Below are 16,879 nucleotides of genomic sequence, written 5' to 3'. Positions count from 1 at the left end.
GAGTAGCTTCAGCATGGCAATGATTGACAGTAAACATGGCGTCATATCATACGTACCAATTTTGGATCACGCACACCGCTGTTAACCTTTAGCTCTGTATTGTGTAATAGCTACATCTATTATTTGGGACCGGGTGGGTCGTTGAACTTCCTGGCCTCACATCTGTGTCCCGTACAAATACTTCACTTCAAACTGGCTTTCGATGGAGCTGTTTTTTTTTTTTTTGATGTTCTAGTTGAAATCATGACCCAGTTTCCAGGAATAGAATGTGGGTTGGTTGTCACCTGAGAGAACCTCATTCAGAAACTACCAGGAGAAATCTCTACTGACGCTGTTTACAATCTCGGTTTATTCCGCTGGAAGTGAAATAGCAGTTACATTGTCACGAATCTCATTCATTCAGTCATTTTCTGCCAGCCAATCACAGTGCACATATAGACAAACAACCATTCACACTCACATTCATACCTATGGACAATTTGGAGTCGCTAATTAGCCTAGCATGTTTTTGGAATGTGAAAATAATCAAAAATAGGCGTTAAAGGTTAGCTAAGAAGCGTCAACACATGTCGTTTTTGGGGGGCATGGGATTGTTGTACAGTGTACACCAAGTGGTGGGTGGGGGACCCAAAAGTGGGTCACGGGCGGGATTTATTTCAGTTTGTTTCAAATGTAAATGTACTTATAGTGATGCAGCCGCCCTTTATCCACCCTCTAGGGTGGGGGGGGGGGGGTGCTGGAGCCTATCCCAGCTGTCTACGGGCGAGTGGCGGGGTACATTCTGGACTGGTGGCCAGCCAATCACAGGGCACATATAGACAAACAACCATTCACACTCACATTCATACCTATGGACAATTTGGAGTCGCTAATTAACCTAGCATGTTTTTGGAATGTGAAAATAATCAAAAATAGGCGTTAAAGGTTAGCTAAGAAGCGTCAACACATGACTTAAACATGATGTCATGTCGTTTCGGGGGGCATGGGATTGTTGAACAGTGTACACCAAGTGGTGGGTGGGGGACCCAAAAGTGGGTCGCGGGCGGGATTTATTTCAGTTTATTTCAAATGTAAATGTACTTATAGTGATGCAGCCGCCCTTTATCCACCCTCTAGGGTGGGGGTGGGGGATGCTGGAGCCTATCCCAGCTGTCTACGGGCGAGAGGCGGGGTACATTCTGGACTGGTGGCCAGCCAATCACAGGGCACATATAGACAAACAACCATTCACACTCACATTCATAGTCGCCAATTAACCTAGCATGTTTTCGGAATGGGAGAATCATCAAAAATAGGCGTTAAAGGTTAGCTAAGAAGCGTCAACACGTGACTTAAACATGATGTCATGTCGTTTTGGGTGGCATGGGATTGTTGAACAGTGTACACCAACTGGTGGGTGGGGGACCCAAAAGTAGGTCACGGGCGGGATTTCATTCATTCATTCATTCATTTTCTTCTGCTTTTTCCTCATGAGGGTCGCGGGGGTGCTGGAGCCTATCCCAGCTGTCTTCGGGCGAGAGGCGGGGTACACCCTGGACTGGTGGCCAGCCAATCACAGGGCACATATAGACAAACAACCATTCACACTCACATTCATACCTATATACAATTTGGAGTCGCTAATTAACCTAGCATGTTTTTGGAATGTGGGAGGAAACCCACTCATGCACGGGGAGAACATGCAAACTCCACACAGAGATTATCGAGGGTGGGATTGAACTCGGGTCTCCTAGCTGTGAGGTCTGTGCGCTAACCACTCAACCACCGTGCAGCCGTGTCACAGATCTATTTTTTTTTTACTAATAATGCAGCGATTCTTTGTATTTTCTTTGTGAAGAATCGAACTCTACCAAGCTCCACCTAAAGCATCGACATCAATAACAACATCTACCGGTCCCCCATGTGGGAAGTTCCATTTTTAGCACACATTCATTCATTCGCCGATGGAGACATGGAGTCGGGACGAGGGGCTATACAGGGTGTTACGTAACATGCACAGTTGGGTGCAGGGTCGGGTGGCAGAGTGGTCGTCTCCCCGCGTGAAGGTTGGTTTGATGGTTTCAAAGTATCCTCGGGAAAGATACGTTGCCTCGGAGGTAGCAAATTATATTCACTTCCTGTTGCTGCCTCGATCACATGGTCAAATACTTTAGAGTTCTATGCCCCTGCAAACTACATCAATGATAATAAAGTTATTTTTATCACAGTATTTTTGTATCCAGTCGGCGTAAACCATAAACCAGGACTCTCTCCGACCCGACCAGTTGATCTTTGTGAAGGGATTAGGAAAAAGAACTTTATTATCACATAACAGACCTGCCAACAGGCACGCATTTTGACCACTTAACACCCGCGTACGCCTCAACGCTCTCCAGGCACGCACCCCGCCAGCCCAGACCCCCAAACTCGGAGGTGCCAGCGGCCCTCCACATGCAAGGCTTTGCGTGTCCTGCACCTCGCCGCAGACATTTTCTAAGACATCGACGTAAACCAGCCGCCACAAAACTCACCATCTCTCCCCCGGGACAGGAAGCCATCAATGCAGATAGAGTTTGCGGTTCGCTCGCAGAAGTGATGGCTCACGGCGAAGAACCACATCAGCAATATGGCAAATGTGCGTCATCTCTGAATGTAATTCTCTTGTGGGTTCCTCACGTTCTCCCCGACACCACGGTGGCAGGGTCTGCGCTTTGTCATGGCTCAGGTTCAGCTTTGGAGGTTGTTAATTTGCCTTTTGCTTAAGACTAAATTGCAAACATGTGTCTCACTAAGTGGGATTTTTTTTTTTTTTTTGACAGGAAGAACATTTCCCAGATCGGTTGTTTAGCTTACCCCCTTAAAGTTCAGCTACATCTACTGCAGACATGCTGTAATACCCCCCCTGAAGCCTTTCCCCACGCGGACGACTTAGAATTTAGTTGAAGGCTTCCATATTTGCGTCCTCGCTCGCACAGACATCTGGTGCACGACATCAATTAGGGAGCCGGGCCGTTGTCGTAGCGTTTAGGGCGACCGCACGCTTGATTGCCAGGATTTATTTCGACTAGGTGGTGTGCGTCACGGGCTAATCAGAGCCCCACACTGGGGCTTGACCACACCAGCGTTGGATACAAGCGGGCCTTTGTATTGAAAGATAAGCCACAGCTGTCAGAAAGCATCAGCATTCTTCCAAAAGATGGTCATACTGTCCGTCTGCTTTGCTGCTGCCGTCCGCGTTAGCTTGCCCGTCATTGTCCGCGTCCTCTCCATCTCGGTTCCTTACCCCCCCCCACCCCCATCCGTGTCATAAACAATACTCCCAATGGTTTAGCTTTCCTCCTTGTGTCACTTACCTTGTGCATAATGGTAATGCTTTTATTTATATATTTCAACATGCATCAGATTACAATTGAATGCATCCCATAATCAGTTCCCAGTTCCACATGTCCAAAAGGAGTAGGAAGAAGCAAAGCTTATTACATCCTACCCCTCCATCTGGTACTTTTACAATCAGTAACTGTTACATTTGTTCACTTCCTGCTTTCCTAATATAATTATATTTTATTTTTTTATAATTTTTTTAAAATAAAAAAACAACATTTTTTTAATAGTTTTATTTCATTTGAACACGCATCAGATTACAATTGAACGCATCCCATAATCAGTTCCCAGTTCCACATGTCCAAAAGGAGTAGGAAGAAGCAAAGCTTATTAAATCCTACCCCTCCATCTGGTACTTTTACAATCGGTAACTGTTACATTTGTTCACTTCCTGCTTTCCTAATTTAATTTAATTTTTTGAATATTTTTTTATAGTTTTATTTCATTTGAACATGCATCAGATTACAATTGAACGCATCCCATAATCAGTTCCCAGTTCCACATGTCCAAAAGGAGTAGGAAGAAGCAAAGCTTATTAAATCCTACCCCTCCATCTGGTACTTTTAACAATCAGTAACTGTTACATTTGTACACTTCCTGCTTTCCTAATATAATTTAATTTAATTTTTTGAATATTTTTTTTATAGTTTTATTTCATTTGAACATGCATCAAATTACAATTGAATGCATCCCATAATCAGTTCCCAGTTCCACATGTCCAAAAGGAGTAGGAAGAAGCAAAGCTTATTAAATCCTACCCCTCCATCTGGTACTTTTAACAATCAGTAACTGTTACATTTGTTCACTTCCTGCTTTCCTAATATAATTTAATTTTATTTTTTGAATTAATTTTTTTTAAATCATTTTTTTAAATGGTTTTATTTCATTTGAATATTTGTTCACTTCCTGCTTTCCTAATATAGTTTTTTTTATTTTATTTTATTTTTGTCACGTACCGAAGTACGAGGTGATATGACCAATGACATAATCAATCGGTTGGTCGTTATTGTTCTCTTCTGCAGATAATGAAGATGAACGAATGCCGTGCCCGCATGTTTTCATTTTTAAACACGTGCGGGAAGATACGGCACGCCATCCGCTAAGGTGCAGTCGATACGAGTCAACCTACAGCCCATCATGTCAAAGGTCGCTCTGCGGTGTCTGTGAGCTCTCGGTGTTATGACGTGCGTAGCGGAGCGCTGCTGTCAAGGAAATGGTCAAGGTTGCTCGTACGCCACACACACACACAGATTAGCGATGTGACGGCAAGGCCGTCGCGGCAGCGCAGAGCAGCGTATCCATGTCCTCGCTGCCGGAGATGGCAGATGGGGTCGGCTGTTGCGTTCACTGTCGCCTGTGTGGTGCTCAGCTGTTAGCAGGCCACGGGATCTCCTACCCCGGATCTGATTTCACAGTGGAAATATCACCTTCCCTTTCCTGGATGGGGTTCGGCGCGGTGTTGAGTTATTTGTGCGGTGCTAGTGTTTTAGACATGTAGTATTCTTATCTATTGTACTGCAAAAAAAACTCTGAGGTATTTGCTAAATTATACAGGAAACTTTAACTTAGTAGCTTAGTAGTCATGGTCATAATTCCTGATACTATTTTCCAACAATGAAAATACTTCACTCACATTTTTTTAAGAATGATAAACTATTTAAGCAAAACAGTAAATAAGAGTATAAATATCATTTTGATTGGTTTGCTGTGTTGGAGGTCCACTCGAGTGGATTGTTCGTCAAAGCTGATAGAACTCGACTCCATCGGACCTCACCGGTCTTGTCGTCAGCCTCGTTCTGCTTCATCAACTTTCGTCTTTCTCCTTTTTTTTTCCTCAGCATCCTTTGTGCACAGCATCATGGGATTGATTGATATCTCGCTGTTATGTAATAACACCAACGTGCCGTCTGGGTTTTCCGGGGCCTGCTTGTGACGTCCTGTCACAGCAGACTCTAATTATACACGTATACATCGTACTCGTCGAGATGTGTGATGGTTCGTTGGGCAAAGACCGCCGCCCCCGCGGCAATCGATCAAGTTTTCCAGAACGTTTCATCACAATGCATGCTGGATGATATGAAACCGTAATTCCATACCGCATGTGGGTACCCAGAAATATAACAGTAGATTAGGCGGAGCTTTATGGTCGCCCTTTGGCGATGGCTAACATACCAGTGGACTGAAAGTTATATCACGGGGAAGAACATATTCCGCTATCGGGGTAAACAAAACCTGAAGAGTATAGCATCTGTAGAATAGAAGCGGTGCCGCACTTGAGCCGCTCACTCATCCCTGTCCCCTGGTTCCAGCAATTCAACCATTACTTCCACACAATCAAACACAATTCTATGGTACCCATTATGTAATTGTATGGTCATGTCACCTCGTACTTCGGTACAACAAACAAAAAAAAACCTTAAAATGTATTATAGAAAGCAGGAAGTGATCAAATGTAACAGTTACTGATTGTAAAAGTAATCTTTTAGTTGTAATCTGATGCATGTTCAAATGAAATAAAACCATTACCATTCTTTATGATCTTTACCCGATTGATGGATTATCATGCACATCCGTAGTTTTTTTTTGAAAGTAATTACTTGTGATATGAATTACTTGAGTTAGACCGGGTGTGTCTTTGTATTTTCTAATTGTAATTTGTATTTTGTAATTTCTAATCATTGTGTATGTCGTGTATTTCCAACCGCAGACGTATTCTGGCTTGTTCTGTGTGGTCATCAACCCCTACAAGAACCTGCCCATCTACTCGGAGAACATCATTGAGATGTACCGAGGGAAGAAGAGGCACGAGATGCCGCCTCACATCTACGCCATCTCGGAGTCGGCATACCGGTGTATGCTCCAAGGTACGACTTGTGTTTTGTGTCGGGATGTTCTTGCGGTATGAGTGACGCTTTTAGGATTGGACGTTGCTAGTCAGCATTAATACGCCAAGGTATTTAGATTATCATTTTTTTGGCTATGGAAGAAAGAGGTTGCAAGGTCAGAGAGGCTGTGACTTTAGCTATTAGCTATTAGCAGTTAGCGTCATTAATCCGTTCCAGAAGGCCCACCAGTAGTGGTTCCTCGGTCATGAACGAACGGGTCAAAAGAACTAGTTCTTATTTGTGAACGGAATGAACGAGGTCACCGCCCCCTAAAATACCCGTTCAGTCCGTTCAGTTGCAAATGCTTTTTTTTTTTTTTGATTGGCTGGAGAGTCAGTTCATCGTTCCTTTTGCCCACCCTCGCTCTGTGAGGGTGAGGGCTTTTGCCGACACACCAGGGATGTCCGATTTCGTTTTTTTTTGCTGATATTGTTTCTCAATTTCTGATACCGAGATATGTAACATGACATATCTCCTGTGGTGGAATGGACACATTTTTTTTCAATTTTCGTGAAAAATCTGATACCGATATCACATTTTTACATTGATATCGGGCCCATAATTATTATTATATGTTAATACTTTAATGGATTACTTGGATTTACATTATTTCCTATGGTAAGAATTGATTTGGTGTTTCTGAAATTTAGGTTTGGTTGATCAAACCTCCACTCATGTGGATGGAGACACCGAACGTTTGTGGAAAATATCCGTGTTTGTGTTCATTTGTTTGTGTTTTTATCCGATCAGTGGCCATATGGAAGTAATAATAACTGTACACCGCGCTGGAGTTCCACCACTGTTGTATCGGTTGTGACAGCCATGTTTTGACACGGAACAGTGTAAAAACATACACGTCTCCAGACGTTTTCAGCATCAATCGTCGTTTTTTTAGAATGGAACCTGTCGTAAAAGGCCTCAGTTCAACCCCGTTTGTTTCCTTTGAATAAGCTGCATGCATGCTGGTTCGCTTTCTGTTTGTCACATTGTGACCTGGTCACACGTCCACAGCGTGCGGACGTCCAAACAGCTGAGACCACGGGTTTGGCCGTGGCCAGTCCACGAACCACACTGGGAAAGTTCTCATTCTCTTCAACATCCACATTCCTCCAGTTTCAGTTCATTTCGCCACTTTTACCATCTGTCTCGGATCCAAAGAGCTTCACAAACACAAACACACTCCAACCCTTCCCAGGCTGTTTACGTGAAGCGAGATGTTTGCTTCCATTCGGGACACCACTCCGCCGTTCTTGTGTTTTGTTTGACCCCGTTTCTCCCTGCGGGAGGTTTCATTCTTTGGGAAGCGGTGGCCCTCAAATGGGGGAGGGGCGCGGTATCGAGTGGAATGAGGTCATCACTGCTGTCCCCCTCATGATAAATACCCCGCTGTGCTAAATTCTACACGCTGAGTCACGGTCAAGTTGTCTCCAGTGCAGCCCCGTTCGTTCCCCACCACCGGGCTCATTTGGGCAGGGGTGCATCACCATGGATACCCGCCTGTGTGTGTGTGTGTGTGTGTGTGTGTTTGCATGTGACCAAAATAACCATCCCCAGGGATCTCAGATAGAGGTGTCACTGGGTGAGTGACAGTATTTTAGCTGCCGCAAATAACGATTATCTTCTTAGTCGATTAATCTGAGGCTTGTTTTTTGGATTAATTGCGTGATTTGAGAGGCTGAAATCTGAGGATTTTTACATTTTTCAATTTAAAAAAAAGTGTTTTTTAATTGGATAATTGATTATGGATAAATTGTTGCAGCTCTGGACTTCACTGTTACTGAATCTCCTTCCACTTTCATTCATTCCGAAGGAAAAGCTGTCCCGTTTTAATGCCATTGTTGGTTCAATCTGCATTTTTTTTCCCTCCAACCAAAATGTTCTGGCTCGAAACAGAAAAATTCCCCACATCCTTGAAGGCATTTGGGTCAACTCTTGCTCAACACGAAAAATACAACCACAGCTCCGCTGGAAGCTTTCTGGTAGAGCTGTCGTCTTTGGGCCTTATTCCCTCCCCTTCCTAAAAGGGGGACAAGTCTGGAATTTCTCTCTCTCTGTCTCTCTGTCCCTTTCAAGACATGGCCAGCGTTGCCGTGGTTAGGCCCCCCCTTACATTGCTGACAATGTTACACGGTGAAGTGAATGACGGCAAAGTGCCAGTCAGACACAAGTCAGATGGTCGCTGGTGAGTTTCCACATTTTCCCTGCCAGTACTTCTATTGATCTGATGTCTTAGTTATTTGCTACCAAGCGAGTCTGGGACTGTTTTTTTCTCGATCACAGTCTGGTTCTATAGCAGTGATGAGACCAAGTCCAGTTTTAGTGGAAGTCAGAGCTTATACCTAAATCATATCTAAATTACACACATTGTACACAGAACACATAAGGACATATAATACAGTAATAAAAGATTAAATATAAGAATTCAATGAAAGGGTAATAAAAAAAATACCTTAATCTGATTGGGAGGAGGAAGTAGAAGAGAACAGCGAACAAGTAAAATAATAACAAACATAATTTCACTAATAAGAACACTATTATTACAGGAGCAGATCCTTTAACATTCACATTCAAGGATACAACTAGTTCTTAAGCGAGTCTCCTGATAATGCAGCAAAAATATTCAATTATTAATTAATTTATTGGGAGCTCATTTGTAACCACGGTATGCCGCAATGCGAGGACCGCCTTCATTCATTCAGTCATTTATTCAGGGGGGTGCTGGAGCCTATCCCAGCTGTCTTCGGGCGAGAGGCGGGCTACACCCTGGACCGGTGGCCAGCCAATCACAGGGCACATATAGACAAACAACCATTCACACTCACATTCATACCTATGGACAATTTGGAGTCGCCAATTAACCTAGCATGCATGTTGTTGGAATAATTTTACTTTATTTTAGTTTTATTGTGTGCGAGATTCATTGTTGTACGTCCCCCCCCAAGTGCACATTCATTCATTTATTTTCTACCGCTTATCCTCACGAGGGTCATGGGTATGCTGGAGCCTATCCCAGCTGTCTTCGGGCGAGAGGACCGGTGGCCAACCAATCACAGGGCACATATAGACAAACAACCATTCACACTCACATTCATACCTATGGACAATTTGGAGTCGCTAATTAACCTAGCATGTTTTTAGAATGTGGTAGGAAACCGGAGCACCCGGTAGAAAAGAAGATGCAAACTCCACACAGAGATGCCCGAGGGTGGATACTATCAGTATATTTTTCTATATTTTCATGCTGGAGGAGAAGAAATGCAGGAATGTTGCGGCCATTAATATCGAAGCAGGACCGCGGTTATGCTTCAGCGAAAGAGGGCACACCAGAGATCCCAATAGTTTGGCATCAGGGTGAAACCATAAAGCGGAGCGAGAGGGTGCTTGGGGCAAACGAGGGCAGAAAGGACTGAGTTATGGGGGAAAGAGAGCAGAGGGTCGATGGGAAATTCGGAGGGGGGCAGCCAGCATTGTGCCGCACAAAGGCGTCTTTGTGCACTCTGAAGGGGGCTGGGACCCGTGCGCTGTCTGGGCGTGGATGGAGACGGGTACTCCCTCCGAAATCTCCCCTTGGAAACGAGGCCTCTCTCTGGGGCGGTGGAAGGGTACGCATATCGCCCGAGTGACATGACAGGTGCGGCGGGTCAGACAGTGTACGTCCGTGTATGTGGAGTGTTTGAAGGGGGGGGGGGGGGTTGTGGTCTTCAAAAGGGGGGCTGACTGTACCCGTGCATGTCCAAGAGATGACTTTCAGACAAATGTGGTGCGTGTGTCAGTCTGAACACACACACTGAAATACATATTGGCAGATGCATCTTAAGAGCAGGCAGCTGTGGAGGTCATAACGGATACAGTTGGATTTTTGCATTGATCCTGAACATATTCATATGCCTCAGTATTGCCCCTTATAATTATTTTCACATGAATTGCTGTACCAGGCATCCCACCATTGGGCAGCGACTATGCAACAATGTGTTTATTGAGTGTTTTATATGTTATATTGAGAGACAATGTAAATGTACTGCAAAAAAGGTCAGTAAGGATAATTCATAATGCCGCCTACAGAGAGAACATACTAACTTCTTATTTCTAAAATCACAAATACTTCAACTTGCTGATATAGTTCATCTTCAAACAGCTAAAATAATGCATAAGGCTAAAAAATAACCAATTAGCTAAAAATGTCATCCAATACTTAAGAGAGGAGAAATATGATCTCAGGGAAGAAGTACATTTGAAACACTTCTATGCTAGGACTATGTTAAAAAGCCATAGCATTTCAGTATGTAGAATCAAACTGTGGTATGGATTGAGTAAGGAAATCAAACAATGCACAACGATGAGCCAAAAAAAAAATAATAAAAATTAATAAAAATTAATAAAAATTAATAAAAATTAATAAAAATTAATAAAAAATAATAAAAAATAATAAAACATAATAAAAATTAAGTTTAAAAAATTGAGTAAAAAAATTAAATAAAATTAAAATAAATCAAAATTATATTAGGAAAGCAGGAAGTGAACAAATGTAACAGTGACTGATTGTAAAAGTACCAGATGGAGGGGTAGGATTTAATAAGCTTTGCTTCTTCCTACTCCTTTTGGACATGTGGAACTGTGAACTTATTATGGGATGCACTCAATTGTAATCTGATGCATGTTCAAATGAAATTAAACCAGACTGGCATAACACGTCACACACCACAGCAATCATTTCTAGAGATCGTCTCAGACGGTGTTATTACGTCATCATCTTGACGGATGATCAAACATGACATCAGCGAGAACGCAGTATATGAACTATCAATTGTAGGAGTTTGGCGTGTTGACGTGTTTTTGGCGTGTTTTTGCTTCAATACAGCAAGCGTAGATGAATACCACATTGGGTTCGCTCTGATCTTTTCTATTTGCACACGAGTGTTTACACTCCGGCATCGGACGCATCAGACACACTGACCTATAGTCTTGACTTATAGTTACAGTGTGACTGTGTGTGTGTGTGTGTGTGTGTGTGAGCCGTTTTTTGTGATTTATGGTTGAACCACTGTCATGTAGAAGATAGCTACAGTATGTAGCAACAGCGTGCAGATGTGTCTGCTACTGTATATACGGTATGTCTGATATTGTATGTATTTACACATATAGTATATTGTAACATAATTTTATCTGATGTAGCTACATGCCGATTTCTGTTGTAATTTACTTTACTTGCATACCTGCGCAATGGAATGAGAATCAGTACAGTATATACAGTAGGGCCCTATTTTCTGTTTATTTTTAATATTTAATTATTTTGTTTTTTAACACTGAACATTTTGTTAAGGTCATACTGTGTTGATTGTCATGATGTGCTATATATATATCACTATATTGACACTTACTATGGTACCCATTATGTCATTGTATGGTCATATCACCTCGTACTTTGGAACGTGACAAATAAAAAAATTAAATTAAATAAAATTAAAATAAATCAAAATTATATTAGGAAAGCAGGAAGTGAACAAATGTAACAGTTACTGATTGTAAAAGTACCAGATGGAGGGGTAGGATTTAATAAGCTTTGCTTCTTCCTACTCCTTTTGGACATGTGGAAGCGGGAACTTATTATGGGATGCACTCAATTGTAATCTGATGCATGTTCAAATGAAATAAAATTATTACCATTACCATTGTGTAGGTGTACCTATGGGTCCGAGGCCATTTCAAACCATCCCACTGGTTTTGTCTGATTGGCCATAAGTCCTATTGATACGTATAGCCCCCTTTTGTGATCAGGCCCCCTGCCCCCCATGTGTGCGTCAAGCATCCTGTGAAGCTGCAGGGCTTTGCACTCCATTAGAGGTGCCAGGGAGAAAAAAAAATGCACTTTCAACAGACATACACATGAAAAACAGCCTTGTTTTGTTAGGTTATGGCAGGCCCAGCCGTCACAAAGAGCCTCTGTGGACCAAACAAGCCAACCCCCGATGGCGGCCATCTGCAATCGATTACATTGCCGAGCGCTTTCTGCCATATCTCCTGCAACAGATCTGTCTTTCCGCTTAATGGCCTTGAAGGTAACACCCGGAGAAGAACGGCTACACGGAAATTGGAAATACAATTTTGAAAAAACGGCTGTCATTAAATCAAGCGATCCATTTTTCGAACACCCTAGTTTTTGCAGGGTTGGGTTATTATGGGAAAACGATGCAACAAACAACCAACCACGGGGCCAAAGAAAGTTGCAAGAAGTAACTTGATAAAATAAAAACTTTGTTTATCAGATTATATCGTTCAGTTTTAGACGGACCTTTTGGAACGGATTGAATCGAGGTACTGACGGAATTGGCAAAAACTTGTAAACACTTCCTGCTATCAAAAGTTTATTTAAACAGTGCAGCGTGCAATTATTTATCTCCTTGGCGACATGACTTGTTTCAGTGTAATATAATATTAGGCTGTATTTTAGCCTGCTGATGTAAGATTTAATTATGCTGTTTCCTTTTGATTCTGAATCAGGATGAAACCCTCCTTTAGTCGGTAAAATATAAAAATGCTTAAGCCTTGGTGGAGGTCTACTTTTGTTTTCATTGGCAGACATTTTTATACAGCTCTAGCACCGGATTGCGTTCGAGTGCGTCCGTGCGTGCATGTGTCGGGGTGAGCGGAGGCAACCAGAAGTGCAGGAAGGAACAACACGGCTAATCGGCCAGACTTGAACTGTGACATCATTACGTCTGTTTCCACTCAACAGATGTTATCATCCCAGATGCCCAGACTTGTGGGTCCGGGATGTGTGGCCCGTGGATTTTCATCACAAAATACCTGCATAATGTCTTTTTTCTTTCTGATATATATATATATCGCCCAGGCATCTGTGTTTTTAGGGGGCCGCGGTGAAATAAACGTATGCAATTTCAAAGAATATGTTCATTGGCCAAAGAGCGACGACCACGCTATCCGAGCACCTCACCATGAGAAACATGTGGGGCCTGGTTTTCATCCTCTCTGTCACTAACATCTTCCAGACTTGTCTTTTTTTTCACATCCCTATCGAATTCTGTCTGAATTATCTCTGGAGCGTGGATCGTCAAGTCAAACAGTGCATCTATAGAAGTTATTCAACTACACGTTAGCATAAAGAACATACCTGGGAGGCTGAATTTGCTAAGTCTGACAATTAAGCTATTGGTAAGCAAGTTCACCGAGCTCTCGATCTCCTCGGCCCATGACACGCTGCATTAAAAACACTTAAAACATGTTTATTTACAGCAGGGGTCTCATATAGAACATACCTGGGAGGCTGAATTTGCTAAGTCTGACAATTAAGCTATCGGTAAGCAAGTTCACCGAGCTCTCGATCTCCTCGGCCCATGACACGCTGCATTAAAAACACTTAAAACATGTTTATTTACAGCAGGGGTCTCATAAAGAACATACCTGGGAGGCTGAATTTGCTAAGTCTGACAATTAAGCTATCGGTAAGCAAGTTCACAGAGCTCTCGATCTCCTCGGCCCATGACACGCTGCATTAAAAACACTTAAAACATGTTTATTTACAGCAGGGGTCTCATAAAGAACATACCTGGGAGGCTGAATTTGCTAAGTCTGACAATTAAGCTATCGGTAAGCAAGTTCACCGAGCTCTCGATCTCCTTGGCCATGACACGCTGCATTAAAAACACTTAAAACATGTTTATTTACAACAGGGGTCTCATAAAGAACATACCTGGGAGGCTGAATTTGCTAAGTCTGACAATTAAGCTATCGGTAAGCAAGTTCACCGAGCTCTCGATCTCCTCGGCCCATGACACGCTGCATTAAAAACACTTAAAACATTCGTATTGGCACTATTCTTTCGGAATGAGGCGTATACAAAGGTTAAATTCTTTCAGTTTGAGCAAATAAACCAAATGCAATTGGAATATTTGGGTCCATGTATATGCGGATATTGACATAATGTTTTGCAAATGATGATTAATTAATGTTAATTATAAAAAGTGATATTGGATAATTCCTCACGGCACACTAGTGGTTGAAAATCACTGGTGTAGACAGAAGCGACAAATGAGCGTCAGATTAAAAAAAAAAAGTTTCAGGATACCCAAAAAAGCCGTTTTCGTGGGTTGAAAGACGATAAAATACTTAGCTGTTTTGACCCGAAAACGTGTCCCTGTGGACGCCGCCCATAGTTCCACTGTGTCTGCAGGGAACGGTTCGCACCTAGCGCCAATTTGCCGGCAATGTCCCTCCATGTGAAGGTTCACCATCAACACCATTCAATTGTACCGCCATTGAGGTGTGAATGACGGCGGCTTCCTGTCTTTCCTTTCTACCCGCGCAAACCCTCACACCTCTCATCACAGGTGGTCCCCTCGCTCGCCGAGCTCATTTCCGCAAAGGGGCGTGGACGTTCACTAACCCCCCTCGATGACAGCCTATTTTCGGTCTGTGATCTCAGCTGCCAACTGCCATCCCGACCCCGAAACTGAATCAATGCCGAAAACACCCGTAGGATTTCGTCTGCAAGTATGTCAGCGTGTGACACGCTTCTATATATAGACATTTCTCTTCTAAACGCTTTTCCGCCCTGCTCCAGCCAGGCCTCGTCGCTGCTAATCTATATTTCTCACTCCACTTACTCCTATCTGGTCTTCTCCCACCACCACGCCCGTCTCGCCGTCTCACCAGAGAAGTCACCTCTTCAAAGCTTTGCCAGATGCGCATTCACCATCCCACTTCTGTAGGTTTCACAATTACACCCTCCCTTTTGTTCATTTCTTCATGAAGAGGAAATCCCAACAGTCAACCTTCTTGATGTTTTTTGTCACCGTAAGGGGGGTGGGATGGGTGGAGGGGGCAACAAATTGCAGTTTAAACACGTTTGTTAAAGCGGCCAAACAGACTTAACCTCCAACAATTTGTCCTCAACACACACCCGCTTCTCATTCATTTTCCCTTAAACATCACCTCCGCAGAACCGTCAACCTGCTGGAAACGTCGCCCACTCGGCACCCCCGGAGGCCCCCATGCTGATAGTGGCTGCTGAATTCCATCACACACACACACACACATACACACAAATGGCCAGTCAGCTTTGTGGGGTCGTCTGCCCTTCTCTTCACGGGCTCGTGCGTGCCTTTGAATGCCAACCCGGCAGCTGGTCCAACAGCTACGGAACGAGTAATGCCGTGTAGCTGCTTAGTCATTCAGCCCGTTCCAAAAAGCCACACCGTACGCACAGAAACATGCATTGTCTTTACGTCCAACGTGTTTGATCTCCACGCCAAAGGTCTATAAATACCCAAACTAGTCATTAAGTGCAAACGCTGCCATGATGTCATTGGCTGTTCATGGACTTTATACAGCTATTACAGACCTGCCCTATTGTAATTGTACGGTTGATGCACCAGTCTTTGGTTATAATCACAAAAATAGCCAGTTGTCGTCGTAGCACGGCTCAAAATAAACCAAAAAATGCATTCACACTCGATCTGTGATTCTCCTTTTTAGTCTCTTTTTTTGTCTTTGTACAATTTCTACTCTGCCATTTTTACGGGATTTAAAGCATTATATTTATTCTTAGAATTATAGGGAACCTTGGTTAGCATCTTTTAATTTGTTCCAGACAGTCACACTAACCCAGTGGTTCCCAAACTTTATATATGTATACAATGATCAACACGGATGCCACCTTCCTGTTTTGCCATGAGTCATTTCTTGAATTCAGTTGTTTCTCGCTTAGTCTCTGGTTTTTTTTTTTTTTTTTTTTTTTTGATCACAGCTGCAAATTGTAGCCAAAGAAAGTTGCAAGTGCCGGCATTTTGTTAAAGAAGGCGAGGAACCCGACTGAATTCAAGAATTGACTCATGGCAAAACAGGAAGGTGGCGTCCGTGTTTAGTTCGCTGCCAAATTCTTAACAATTACATCCTCGGTGACGGCAGAAGTAACCTGAGAAGACGAGCGCCGTATTGTACGGTAACTGGAAAACTTTGCTGTAAATTTTCAGCGGGTGTGTCGGCTAACCGAGGTCCAACTGTACTTAATTGTCATGTGGCCTCACAAGAGTTTGGACGCTTCAAAGTGACGGTTATACACTGCAGATACCCACAAACCTCAATACTTCCTGGATCCCGCTTTGTTTGCTGCTTCTGCTGTCTGGGAATGTTGAATGAACTCAAACACACACACACACACTATTTAACTCCTGATCTATTTAACTCTTGATCCTCATCTCCAATGAGGAATATATGAGCGGCGACAAGTTGTGTGCCTGTGGCCCGAACGTCAGCCGACATCTCTAATAGAGATGAGTACTGCAAGCGGGGAGGATTTCTCTCGTGTGTGAAGTGGTTGCCGCGGTACCAGACCTTTCATTGCATTCAGTTGCGTTTTACGACTTCTTTTATGAAGCAAATTGTGAGCTGCAGCGTTGAAGAAATGTGTTACATCCACACCGTTATAAGAACGCCAGAGAGTAAAAAAAAAAAAAACAATGGTGTGTTTAAGCCAACAATCATTCTACCATTTTATTACGATGCTTTAATATTGTGTGTTTTATACAGGAAAGTTGTGGGTTGTACTAAGTTCGAACGGCACTACATTGCCGAGAACCATTTTTTGGTAAACGGATAAGAGTGTTTTCGTCTTTTTG

At 43.1% G+C, this 16,879-nt stretch overlaps 1 protein-coding gene across 4 annotated transcripts in view; it reads left to right on the top strand.

Annotated features, from left to right (window-relative positions):
- The window catches only part of LOC131102729 (myosin-10), a 49,703-nt gene that overhangs the window by 2,065 nt on the left and 30,759 nt on the right, over positions 1-16,879 (top strand). For all 4 annotated transcript variants that reach the window (XM_078797430.1, XM_058048226.2, XM_058048224.2 and 1 more), the window contains exon 3: positions 6,068-6,224. In XM_078797430.1, the coding sequence (XP_078653556.1) occupies positions 6,068-6,224 (157 nt within the window). The remainder of the gene's footprint in view (positions 1-6,067; positions 6,225-16,879) is intronic.

Source organism: Doryrhamphus excisus, linkage group LG16 (genome assembly GCF_037039965.1).
Source record: "Doryrhamphus excisus strain RoL-2023G ecotype Guam linkage group LG16, RoL_Dexc_Guam_v1.1, whole genome shotgun sequence".
In the NCBI taxonomy this organism is placed as follows: Eukaryota; Metazoa; Chordata; class Actinopteri; order Syngnathiformes; family Syngnathidae; genus Doryrhamphus; species Doryrhamphus excisus.
This window is presented reverse-complemented; position numbering and strand designations above follow the sequence as displayed.